We start from the raw sequence: 12914 nt of genomic DNA, 5'->3' as shown, positions 1-12914 counted from the left end.
TTGGTATAAGGATTAAACTCATGAAATGAAATAATTATTTCTAACTTTGATAAGATTTTTAGCATTTGAGTAGTCATTCCATGAAAAATGAAAATGGTTATTCTTTAACTTAAGGAATAGTCATACAATTTTTTAATTTTTTTTTTCTCTGAATCGGAATGATTATACAAGATTCACAGCGCGCGGACATGATTGGTTGTGGTTTGATTCCCTTAATTGCCAGTAAAAAATTTCTTGTGGATGAGAAGACGAGAAGTCATTCATTTTTGTTGACCGTCGTATGTTGACTTTGCCATGGTCTATGGTTGTTATTATTATTGTTTTTAATTTCTGAGCACATCGTGGTCTATATATTGTTAACTCCATGCCCTTCAGATCTCCCAATCTTTGACCTAGTATTTCTTATTTGCATACATATAATTACAAAGGAGAAAGAAGAATGAGTTGAATATAACATTTATTGTAATGTTAATTAATTTTCACAATAGTTTCATATCCTTGTATTTTAAAAAAACAAAAGAAAAGTCACTTAAACACATATATAATATATAAGTTGAATATAATAAATAAATGTAAAAAAAAAATACAACATTGTGCTTGTCAAATTCACTGGTTATATCAAGTGTTGATTACCTTATTTAAAACTATGATTAGAAGCTAGTTTAGTAGTTTGAAATGGTGGACCGGGAGTATCGAATTAGTACTTGGGAGGATTGTTATGTTTCAAGATTAAACGAGATCTGATAACTTATTTATGTTATGTTATTTGATCTGCTTATGTTGTCGGTTAATATGTAAAAAGGAATTAATAAAGAAGAAAAGGGTAAAGGGGATGGAACCAAAAATTCATCAAGTTTGGTCAAGAAAAGCATTAAATAAATGAGAGGTTGTCGTGGAGAGTGGGGTTAGAGAATGGAGGAATGATGAGTACTGTTCGTTCGTCTTGGGCCTTAATTGGCACTTTCTTTGAAAAAAAGGGTTGGATTTAATTAAGATTACAATCGATCGAGAAGAAAAAAAATAATGTGATAAGCATTTATTTTTTTTTTAATAAATAAATGAAGAGTAAAACAAAGTAGCGAGTGGCTTGTAACAGAGCCATCTGTCAGGCACCAGCTGGCCAGGGTGCCCACCACACCACCATTGACCCAATTCCCCAGTCAATGCAGGAATGGGTGTATTATCAATTATGGGATTTGGTTTGGTTAATGGGTGGACCACACTTCACAAATGATAGGTTGATAATAATCAGGATGATTATTTATGGCCGCACGCTAAAATCATAAGTCGTAACAAGAAAATTAGAGTTGACTATGGAGGTTAAAAAAGCACTGTTGCAGACATAAAACAAACGTAAATTAGTAACGGTCGGGGCAGGGCAGGGAGGCGAGACTCGAGAGCGCGTTGCCGGTTGCCACACGTACAATAGATAGAGGGAGAATAGTCGTACACGTAGGATGACACGTCGTTCGCGCTTTGAATGGCATCGGCGCCTCACTCCCCCTGGCTTCTTTTAAGTCCTTCACCTTCCCGTCTCTCTCTCTCTCTCTCTCTCTCTCTCTCTCTGGTGTGAAACAAATACAGAGAGAGTAGGGACTTTAGATAGCTTCTTTTACTTTTCTTCTCTTTAATATTCTTCTTCTTTTTTTTTGGGAGGGTCGGGGGTTTGACTGTAAAACCTTTCCAAACACGATATGTGAAAGAAGAAGAAGAAGAAGAAGAAGAAGAAGGAATTCGTAGAACAGAGGTCGTCAACTTTGCGGGAAAGAATAAAATTCTTTCAAATTTTCCAATTCGCTCTCTTTCCTAACAGGTTCGTGTTCATTTCCCGTTCCCTCACCTCCACATACATTATAGAATATAGACCCTCCCTTCCCCTTCTTTGTTATCATTACATTAAATCAATTACAAGTAGCATACACACAATCTCTGGATCTTATATATCTATCTCCCAATCTCAAGGTATGTGCTTTATCAACTGTAATTGGACCCGATCTCACCTGCTTTCCTTTGTAATCAATTTTCCAATTTTGCAGATTCTTACTTTTTCTTCTTTTCTAATTTTCTCGTTACATTGTTATGCAATTGACTCATTCTTCTTAGAATCTCATATTTGTTAGTTCAACTCCTTAATTGCTCATGATGATCTATACTTCCTTATAACTTGATCCAGCATTTTCCAACTTGGTACATTTAAAAATTACCCATTTCTGTAGCAGTAGCATTCAATTTCAATTTTGTTTGCGTTTCACTCCACCTCCTGCATATCTTAAGCAACTGTCTCAGGTGTATTTATTCAATTTGTTACATCCTATATTAATATTTAACATGTATAGATCCTCTTTCTTTTTTTCTTTTTTCTTTTTTTTGCCAAATTTTGCTGGTATACTCCTACTTTCCTCGCTTTACTGTACAGGTTGACCTTACTGAATCAATTTATCTCGAGTTTAAGTTCCTGGGTCCTCTTCGTTCTTTATGTTTAATTTCATTGCAGCCCTTTTCATCCACAACTTCCCTGTATTTTGGGTGTCTGTTCAAATTTTTCTTTAAAGAAACATAAGACTTTTAAATGCTAGCAAATGCAAGTCCATCCCATCTACTTCTTGATGGAAAACTTTAACAGGTCACAGAGGTCAAGCTAATTCCAAATGCAATTAGCAGTAAAGTGATTTTTTTTTAATCCAAATCTGATTTAGGAGGCAAAATTGACTCTGACAATGGCATTGCTGCATCTGCTTGAACTTCCACCAGGAATTAAAGTTCAGCTTCCCAGGTTACTTGAGTTAGTTTTTTATGCCTAGAAATCTTTGGGACGATCATTGACCCAAGAGATTATGAGTTAAAACATGATCAAATCTCTAATGGTTTACTAAGTTAGTATGATTGGGCAACTTCATCAAAGACAATTGAAAACCACAACCTTTCGATATGGCTTCTGCTAATATTAAGTCATCTGTAGAATTTTCTTTGCTCTTCATTGTCCCACAATTTGCAATTACGAAATCTGTCATTCATACATTTATCTGATGTTTGTGTATATCTTTGTTTCTATCTGAATGCAGATGGTGAGAGCCTCATAGTATTTCAACAAAAAGTTTCTTGGATGAATCTGGTATTTAATATTTAATTTTCTGTCAAAGTGGGTGTTGGAAGCCTACTCTTTTGTTGATCACGACCACATATCTGGACCAAGATGACCAGTGGGTTGACTACTAAAGTTCGACTGGTTAGATGCCCCAAATGTCGTCAGGTTCTTCCAGAGTTGCCAGTCTATACTCTATTCAAGTGCGGTGGATGTGACACAATTCTCCAAGGTAACAATCTAAAAGATTTAAGAACAAGATAGATAAACTCTGAGAATACAGATTAGTTTATGGTTGCGTGACAGGTGCAGGGAGTAGACATAATCAATTCAGGAAATCTCTAAAACTTAAGATGTGGGCTTAGGATGATTATAATCATCTACCATCTCAACCTCATGTAAAATTTGTAAACTATTTTATTGAATGAAAATAAGCTAACAGACATTGTATTCTCCTTGTATTGGAATTGTTTTCAATACAATAGTGTGTTATTCCCCATTGTTTGGACCCCTTACTACTACTGCTTTCTTTTGATGGACCATCTTTACTATCTTCAGGTTTGACCATCACGTTCATCCATTTTATCTGCTTTCTACAGATAATCTTGCTACCTTTAAAGTTTTATATTAATTTTTTAAATCCTCTTCCTGCGTGCAGCAAAAAATCGAAAAAATCATGTGAAAAGCAGGGAAATTGGCTTACATGAAACAGATGCTACTCAGACTAATGCATTGGGTATTGTTACTGAAGATGATGTGAAAAGCAGGGAAATTGGCTTACATGAAACAGATGCTGCTCAGACTAATGCATTGGGTATTGTTACTGAAGATAAAGAATCTAGCTACTCTAGTCACAAAGATATTCTTCCTTCCTCGGGTGAATGTTCTTCGGACCAAAACAATGAGAGGGATCAAAGACAATCTGGGGATGGCAATAGTGAGCAGCTTGGGGTTTCCGAGGAAGTGCGTTTGTCAGCTGAGCTTGTTCCTCGTGGGAATGAAGAGTCATCACCAACGGCAGGAGCAAATTCAGAAGTAAAGGAAAATGGTGAGGGCTTACCATTGGCCGGAGAAAACTTAGAAGTAGGTATCAATGAAGGTGATTCTAATTTCAGAAGCTTGAATACTGACAATATAGTGGCTACAACGGGGAGTACTTCTATTGTTACTCATCACGAGCCAGCAAGGGAAAGCATTTCACCAGAAACCCTTAAATCTTCTCCTAATGAACAGTTAGAGCAACCTCAGAAAAATTATCGTGTATTTGACCGGGTAAGGTCCACAGATACGATAGAAACCGCAGAGTTTGCCAATCCCAGCTCTGAGCTCAGCGGTAGATTTGGAGAGATGTCTAAATCCCCAACAACAAGAAGTTACTATGCCTATGAGGGCAGTGTATCTTCTTATGATGGGACGGATGACCAATTCCCTGAACATCAGATGCGTTCATCTAGGCGTAATGATAAGGTTGCAAACTCCATTCTTTCTGAAGAAAGGCAAAAAAAGGACAAATTTCTGCTGAACAGCATGATGGACCGGAAGCATCTTGTCAGTAAAGTAGTTTTGTCACCCACTAAGAAGTATTCAGCCAATAAACGCAACAAAATGCATCAAGATGAATTGCTGGAACCCACAACCCATGGCCGCCCAGAAAGAAACTGGAGGAGACACGAGAGAGACAATTATCCATCTAGGGTGCCTTTCTATGGAATGGGTTCCCTTGCTGGCTATGAAGATGTTGGACCTTCAAATCAAGTGCATAATCAGTTCCACCGCAATACAAGCTTTCAATCATCAGACAGGTCTGATTACCTTGAACAGGACAAGACGAAATTGCTGCAAATTGTTTCTGAATTGCAGGATGAAATTAACAAAAGATGCTATCTGAATGGAAGGGTTTCCACTTGGGAGGAAAAGCATATTCCAGCTTACTATGATCATGAGGCACCTGAGGGGGCATTTCGCAATGACTTAATTAATCCTAGGTTTCCTGGAAGAGGCAGGCCGGGAAGCAGCTGGCTCCAGCAGCACAATTTCTCGCACATACCTTTCTCAGGGGAGACAACATGCAGTAGACATGAAGCTCATCACTCTTGTCTCCATTGCCATCTCCAGGACTGGCAGTGCTCAGCACAGTTGCCTCCTCCGTCCACCCTTTTCCATAATAAAGGGTTATGCAGGCTCCATGCTGGTAACAATTTTTACAACTCTTTGCCTTCAAGTCCCCAACGGTATGTGAACTCTGAGTTCCCCATACACACTCACGAAACAAAGTCTGAAGAGCAGAGGCATAAAGACCATGAGGTGAAGAAATATCATTTGGCTAAGCGACATTTCCGACCTATAGCAGGTGGTGCCCCTTTCATAACTTGCTATAATTGCTCCAGCCCACTGCAGCTACCTGCAGATTTTCTTCTCTTTAGAAAGAGATTTCATCAGCTAAGGTGCGGTGCTTGTTCAGAGCTGCTCAAGTTTTCACTTCAGAACAGAACCCATTTAGTTCCATTTGCACCCATTGCCATGGACCCTCCACCAAGTGAGGTCGATGACTATAGTGATGCTATTAATGGGAGGTTGGTCTCAGCATCTCACGTCAATGCTTCTCCATATGCGGATCCTGTGTCATGTTCTGATGATTACGGGCTCTCCTACTCCACTGAAGGAGATCCTCTTCCCTCGTTTTTCCATGCCCTCCAAGGCAATGTAGCTGAAACAAACATGTCGTCCGATCCTTTCAAGCCTGTGGGTGCGAGACAGGAGTCTGTTTTGAAGCAGTCCCATAACAAACATAAGAATTTCGTGGGAAGGTATGAATCAGCTGGACCTTCCTCCAATTCGTCCAATGCAGAGATACCATCCTCCTCAGAAATTGAGCCTAGATCAAGCTCCCCACTTCATCGGCTCATGGGTTATTCTTCACCGAGCCAGGTCATAAATGGGCTTGGGCCTTCTGGCACAGGAGCAAGGTCAATGAGATGAGGGATGTTGCGACAGTTGTGGGGAATACGCTAAAAATGGAAACAGTACTGTAGTACCCATTTCTTGGAGGGTGAAGCATTGAGGAGTCTGAGGTTGATTTGTTTTCTCACTACGTGTTACTTGGTGATCTAATATGAAAGAAGATTCATAGATTCATCCCTTTGCTCTGAAAGTATATAGAAATAGAAACCAACGGTTTTGATTGTTGTATATGTAGATATTTACACAGATTTCTATTTAAATTTGTTTATTTGTGTATATTATAGTTGACCGTGTGTAATGAGTGTTCAAACTTCCTATCTCTATTCAGTGTTTGATTTTCGATTATCATATCACAGAGAGATACGTGACATTGATTCTGGTACAAATAAGGTATTAAAGAGATGGATTCTCAAGTGTTATTTACTATTTTCTTTTATTCTACGTTGCCTTCTTTTTATCAAGGTTGCACCTTGCCTCCTAAATGTTTCAGTTTCAATACCCTCCCTCAAGTTTGCTTCTCTAGAACATGAAACAAAGTTATGGTTGAGGCCTGCAATGTTTAGCCGATGTCGGTCTGGCAGAGACCTTTCTAGGAACTGCCCACTCTGTCTGGTTTCACAATCAACAGACCATGATTGAAGGAAAAAGATTGCCTTTGATCCGAAGGAACAAATGATTTCGAGTATTCTAAGTATTGGGTCTCTGAAAATCATAATATGACGATGAAAACAAAGGCTCAAATTAAAAATATCCTTTTCCTCTTCTTAACGAGCCCCCAAAACATAACAGGTCAGGCTTATTGGTCACGCATATAGTCACCGGCAGAACAGTCAATCAGCCATTGCTGTTGCACCTGAAAAGTATATGGTAGGAGTGTGATAGATCATTCTAGCAATACAATGATGAAGCAATACGTTGCTGCTGCAAATGAAAAGTCGTTGGGATTGTTAGACGAGGTGGTAATGAAAGCCACGTACTTGGTGATCTAATATACATTGAAAATCCTCAGGCAAGACGAAGAAGAAAGAGGATGTCATCAACCCAGCTGGAGAAAGCTAAGTTATGGACCGTTCTCCAAAAATCCGGAACAACGCAATGAAATGAGACTAGTTGGTTAAAGACAAGGCTACAGTAGAAAAGTTCATACAATCATCAGATGCAGAAAGCACCAGGAATAGAGAGAGAGAGAGAGAGGAACAAATTAATGCTCATACAGCAGAAATAACAAATCATTGCGAGTGCAAATATTTTCCTTCTTAGTATTTCTATCGGGTGTGTATAATTCCAACTCTGTACTGCTAGCCATATCTACAAAAGTAAAAACAAAAATAAAGCCTTTGACCTAGGAGGATGTATATCTATATAAGGGTGATTCACTTGAAACTGTCTCCATATTTGCTTCTTCGATTCGAAACAATGGAGATCCTCTGGTCTTGAAGCATATTCAAGTTGGGAGCCAACAACCGGGTGTACCGGTCAAAATACAGAAGCTGCTTCATGAGAAGTGCAAATTCACGAGGAAATCTCAATCCATATGATTCACTAACCCGAACCTGTGGAACAGTAAAAAATATAAAACGGTTTAAAACTAGTGATTACCATTTCGCAGACCCAAGGATATAGTCACCTACCAATTCAAGAAATTCCTCAACGTTTTTAGTCTTACTTTATGCTTTTTACCATTTTAATGTATATATTTATTTGCTGGCACCACTTCATTTAGATGGTCAGGAAGAGTGGAACACTACATCTAAATCTGTGGTGGTCAGGAAGAGTGGAACACTACATCTAAATCTGTGGTGTTTCCACAGTCCTGTAGGCAGCCAATAATTTGTTATATCGATATTAATATTCATTAGTGAAGAGCTAGCATAGCACCTACTAAAACCAATAAAGTTGCTGGCTAACATGCCTAAATAACAGCCGTTTGTATTGAACAATATATTGTAGAACAACTTACCACATCAAGAAAGAGTGCATTCATTTGCCTCTCATCAACAACTAGATTAGCAGAGACAGCAGTTTCCCCTGTTGTTGTCCCCCTGGCTGTTGCTACAACTATTTCTGTATCCAAATCCTGCCAAAAAAAAATTATTCTGGACATAAATGTGTTGGCCAAGCAGGTTCTAGCCAAAAAACTCATGATCATAGAACGTCAGTTGTACATTTTAAATTATTAATCATCCAACCGTGGAATCACTTATACTTGGCCAAGGAAACCTCTTACAGTTCATATTCTTTCACCATATAATAACAATAAACAACATCCACAATAACAACAACAACAACAATATCCATAATAATCATTTTTTGATAAGCAATAAAGCTTTATAAGAAAAAAAGGAACAAGTTTATCTTTTGCCTTGAATTCCCCTCTTTCCCCCATCATCAAATTAAACTATCTCAGGCTTCACATTAAGCGCCACAAACTTTGAATATGGAACAAAAAATTATTACAGAATAACTACTTAACCTACGGCCCTTAACTCATTTACTTCATAGAGCTATAAAGTCATGGCATTCTTAAACATAACAGTTAGTTTTGGGAAAAAAAATCAATAGATATCAACTGCATAGGTAGACAGTTCTTGCCTGAATTGATGAAAATATCTTTTCCAAGTCTCTTGCAAATGCCCTAGAATCAATATCCGTGTTTGTAGCCCCCATTTCAATCAAGGCAGATGCCATTGACTCATACTCTTCAGTTGAAATAGATGCCAAAAATACTTCCATAGCAGCCCATGTTTTTGGGGATATACGCCCAACAATTCCTGTAATTTAAATGTATTCTGTGTTACATGCAAGAATGCTTTCATGTACAAATACTCAATGTTAATAATGACAACAGAATTAGTTCACAAGCATATGAATTGTCATTTTATATGATGGAAACTAAGAAAATAACACAGAAATTAATAGCCACTTTTGTTAATGGAGAGTACAAGAAAATCAGGAAGAGAATTAGTCACCTGAAGTGAGGGCAAGAGCTACAATTTTCTCAAACCAAATCCTAGTTACAAATATAAAGTACTCAGAAATCATTGTTTTGGCAAGGCTAATGTGACAATGCTTCAAGCCTCCTCTGGAATCAGCTGCCTCCAGGGGGCGGATGCGCTTAAATATCCCCTTTTGTGGGTTGGGTAGGCTGGAATTAGTCACCTTGCCTTTATGCTCCATTAAATATTAACTAGTGTATGTTTTTTCTAGAAATGGAATAAATTAATTTGTAACTCCCATATTACTTAATATTTCATTAAATGTGCTAACATATCATCCAAGGGGATATCGCAACCTTGACAATGGGAATTTTATGGAAAAGGTCACGAGTTCCAGTTTGAAAGTATATAGTGTAAAAAAGTTTATAAACTAGAAATATATCTGCTGATAATCAATAGATAAACCACATTGTTGATAAAAACATCAGGTTTAAAACCATAAGAAAGTTAAGTGTCGATGCTTAGTATCCTCCTAATTTGGTACTTGGCCAATCCCAATCCCAGAGAAAGGAGGAGCATTGTGGTGGTTAATGGCTAACGTAAGACTTATTTGCTTTATACGAATAACATGTCTGTAAAGTGAGCATAAGGAATGAGAACATCAAAAGGGATGAGGGTAATGCTTACAAAGATAAGATAAGGAATTAAAATCTGTTCTAACTTAGAGGTGACTCCTAAAAGATAAAGGGGTGCCACTTAAGATGGTTTGACCGGTAAATGTGCCAGTGAAGTGAGTAATGTAAAAACATACTAAGACTTTGGTCCTACCATACATAATATCCTAAAAGATCACAGCTAAAACTAAATCATAAATTAAAACCCATAATAAGAGATAAATGCTTACCAAAATCAAGAAACCCAATACGGCCATCACGTAACAACCACAAATTGCCTGCATGCACATCTGCATGGAAGGATTCACAGGCAAGCAAACTACCAAACCTGTATTAACATTTCATCAAAAAATTGATGTTTTAACACCTGGACTGAAATAAACATCAACCTTGCAAGCACATGCATGAAAATTAAGAGATTGGTCCTACCATACATTAAGGGCAGTTATGAGACTAGCCTCTGGACTAGAAACCAGCGAACTTATAGACTCTAGATCAGTAAGAGGAACTCCATAAAGCCTCTGCATTGTCAGAACTCGTCGGGTGCTGCAGTGGTGATACACTTTTGGAGCTGTAGCCTGCCTTGTCAGTCCCATGGTTTCTAAATATCCCCTAAAGGACTCAATATTTGCAGCCTCCTTGTAAAAGTCAACTTCTTCAAGCATAGACTCTCGAATGTCTTTAACAATACCAACCTACTGAATGGAAGTTTAATTACGTGAAAGCTTCAAGCTATCATCATTCTAGAAACAATGAAAAAAATAATCAAACAATATTCATGAATAATATGGAAAATGCTATTGATTCTTTCCAATAAGGACAGAGAAGTAAATACACCACAACAAAAACATATTATGTCATCACTGCATTAGACTATTTCACATGCCACTAAGTTGGGTGCAACTAAAACTTGAATTTACATCCCAAAATTTGATTGCAACAATGCAGAACTAAAGAAAATGCTAACGGATGATAATTGTTAAACATATGAGTTATGAAATATCTTGAGGAGGTGTTTATACTAGTAATCCAAAATAAGCATTAAAGTAATTAGTTCCAAATTTGTACCAGTGATGCACGGCTGAATTCAGGATTCAAAAACTCCAATATGCGAGCAACAATGTAAACAAAATTCAGATCTGCCACCAATATATCCTCTATTCCAGGTTTCAAGACCTTTATAACTACATCCTCTTGGGAGCCTCTAAGCCTTGCACCATGAACCTAGACATAGTAAATTCTAATCTGTATCAGTCAGAAATATATTATTAAAGGGGAGAAAAGGGGGGAGTGGGAAGAGAAGATATTAACCTGTGCTATTGAGGCTGAAGCAATAGGAGTCGAGTCAACATATTCATAAACACTATCTATGGGTCTCCCCAATTCCTCATGCAAAATCCTTTGAATATCTTCAAAAGGAACTACAGGAGCTCTATCAAAACAGTTCTGAAACTCTTGGACATACTCTGGTGGGAACAATGTGGGTGCAGATGCTATGAACTACCAATTGCAAGCCAAGTTATTCATTAGTTACAATGTACCTCACATATAGAAGATAAATTAACTGCAAAGAATGAGAATCAAAAAAGAAATTTATATCCTAGAGGAAAGGAATGAACTTATTAAGTGGCCATACAAGTTCCATTGCATTTTTTATGGTCAAATAACTTTTCTTTTTCTTTTTTTTTTTTGGGGGGGGGGGAATAACTCTTGAAAGAAAAAAAAACCCATCAAGACTTACCTGACCTAATTTGATATAAGTTGCACCCAGGCGTTCAAACAATCTCCTCAAATAAAGGGGCGAAAGTAGTCCAAGCTGCATTTCAGTTGCTAATCTAGCAGATGAATTTGTTGACTGCAAAAGATGAAAAACTGTCAATATTTCTGTCAACATTGTCAGATTTGTCACGACTCGAGGAAAGTGTTTGTGGTATCTATACTATACTCCAAAAGGAGTAGTCGAAGTTACTTACAGCTCTCTAAAATCACTTATGGGGCTTGAGACCCATTTAACATCATCAAAACCTATCCAGCTTAACTTTATAGTGTGTCATAAGATTTGTTTGAGGTTTATGATGTCAAATTATTATTGAGCATATCCATTTACTACAAACAAGATAAATAGGTAGAACCGGGTCATAGAACAGTGAAGGAAATGATTATCGGATAGCCTTTGCAGTCCGTTCAATTGAACCATATCACAAGTGCTCATTTTCTTCACCTTCAAAGCCACACTGCAATAAGGGCTTTGACTTTTCTACGCACTCTTTTCTCACCTGATGAACTTCCCAGAAAGGAATACCGATAATGAACGGGAAGAACATCCCAAAAGGAGCGAGACAGGTGTAAAAGGGGTACCTTGGATACATCAGCAAGCCACTCGCCACCAACACCGATAAATGCTTGGATACCTTGGGCCAGCCGGATGGCACCACGTGGACCAGTGTTTACGGATGTCTGGACAATATCCTCAACCAGTTTAGGCAGCCTCTCCAAACTATCTGAAAGATAACAACAATGATTTTTCAAAAAAAAAAAAAAAGCTTCGGTTTAATCATACAACTTTACATTTGGATAATGAAAATCACCAAACTTAGCATAAGAAATGATAGTCGGATGAGTATTTGGATTGCCACTGAAGCTTGATAAATTCAGCTACTTGAAAGAAACATGCCCATTAAAAGAAAAGGAAAAATACCTTGGAGGCGGGTGGAAGAGAAAAGATCCTGGGCTTGAGAATAACGGGCAGAAAGAGTGAAACGCTTTGAGCCACGACCATTCGGGTGCCTTCTTCTTGAAGAGTTATCTTTGTCCGAGAATAACATCTGAGGACGATGAAGATGATGATGACGATGGAACACCGGTATTATTGATAAGCGACCGCCTCTCACAGCTGAAACCGCCATTTCCTCCTCTAAATTCAGCTCCAGACGCTGTCTTTCGACCAAAATCTGAGATTTTTTTTTTTTCTTCTCTTCTTTTATTCGATTGATTTTTATTACTGATTGACACGTGGGAAGTGATACAGAAGGCAAACAATCCTTCGATGGGGAAAGGGAATAGAAGAAAAAAAACAAAGAAAATGAAAAAAACAAAAACAAAAACAAAACAAATCAAAAGAAAGTGGTAGACAAAACTCTGGTTTTGCAGGTTGTTAACGTGGCATGCTTTTGGCCGTAGATGTCAAATTGCTGATCCGGCAATGTTTCAAAGATTGTCGTATATCCTGATCCCGCGGCTAAAAAACAAGTCTCGAACGGC

General features: G+C 37.9%; 2 protein-coding genes across 2 annotated transcripts; one reads left to right on the top strand and one right to left on the bottom strand.

Moving 5' to 3' along the window:
- Positions 1 to 1563: 1563 nt before the first annotated feature.
- On the top strand, positions 1564 to 6364 carry LOC132188730 (protein ENHANCED DISEASE RESISTANCE 4). The gene is made up of 3 exons (XM_059603262.1): positions 1564 to 1813; positions 3063 to 3314; positions 3741 to 6364. The coding sequence occupies exons 2-3, from the start codon at positions 3194 to 3196 to the stop codon at positions 6059 to 6061; spliced, it is 2442 nt and encodes an 813-aa protein (XP_059459245.1). The 5' UTR covers positions 1564 to 1813; positions 3063 to 3193; the 3' UTR covers positions 6062 to 6364.
- Positions 6365 to 7224: 860 nt separating this feature from the next.
- LOC132188647 (uncharacterized aarF domain-containing protein kinase At5g05200, chloroplastic) lies at positions 7225 to 12681 on the bottom strand. Its single transcript, XM_059603164.1, has 10 exons — positions 12352 to 12681; positions 12012 to 12154; positions 11395 to 11508; positions 10965 to 11153; positions 10722 to 10877; positions 10083 to 10348; positions 9884 to 9981; positions 8636 to 8814; positions 8004 to 8120; positions 7225 to 7596 (listed from the first exon to the last, which is right to left on the bottom strand). The coding sequence occupies exons 1-10, from the start codon at positions 12557 to 12559 to the stop codon at positions 7417 to 7419; spliced, it is 1650 nt and encodes a 549-aa protein (XP_059459147.1). The 5' UTR covers positions 12560 to 12681; the 3' UTR covers positions 7225 to 7416.
- Positions 12682 to 12914: the final 233 nt, after the last annotated feature.

This window comes from Corylus avellana, chromosome ca7 (genome assembly GCF_901000735.1).
Source record: "Corylus avellana chromosome ca7, CavTom2PMs-1.0".
In the NCBI taxonomy this organism is placed as follows: domain Eukaryota; kingdom Viridiplantae; phylum Streptophyta; class Magnoliopsida; order Fagales; family Betulaceae; genus Corylus; species Corylus avellana.
The sequence above is the reverse complement of the archived record's forward strand: the minus strand, read 5'-3'. Positions and strand labels throughout refer to the sequence as shown.

What these genes read in the sequence shown, in the direction of transcription:
- LOC132188730 (XM_059603262.1), top strand. Translation starts at nt 3,194, where the DNA reads ATGACCAGTGGGTTGACTACTAAAGTTCGACTGGTTAGATGCCCCAAA. An exon ending in ATGTGACACAATTCTCCAAG is followed by an intron (nt 3,315 to 3,740) that starts GTAACAATCTAA and finishes TCCTGCGTGCAG; the next exon opens with CAAAAAATCGAAAAAATCAT.
- LOC132188647 (XM_059603164.1), bottom strand. Translation starts at nt 12,559, where the DNA reads ATGGCGGTTTCAGCTGTGAGAGGCGGTCGCTTATCAATAATACCGGTG. An exon ending in GGCTTGCTGATGTATCCAAG is followed by an intron (nt 11,509 to 12,011) that starts GTACCCCTTTTA and finishes CATCTTTTGCAG; the next exon opens with TCAACAAATTCATCTGCTAG. An exon ending in TATTGGGTTTCTTGATTTTG is followed by an intron (nt 8,815 to 9,883) that starts GTAAGCATTTAT and finishes TTTAAATTACAG; the next exon opens with GAATTGTTGGGCGTATATCC.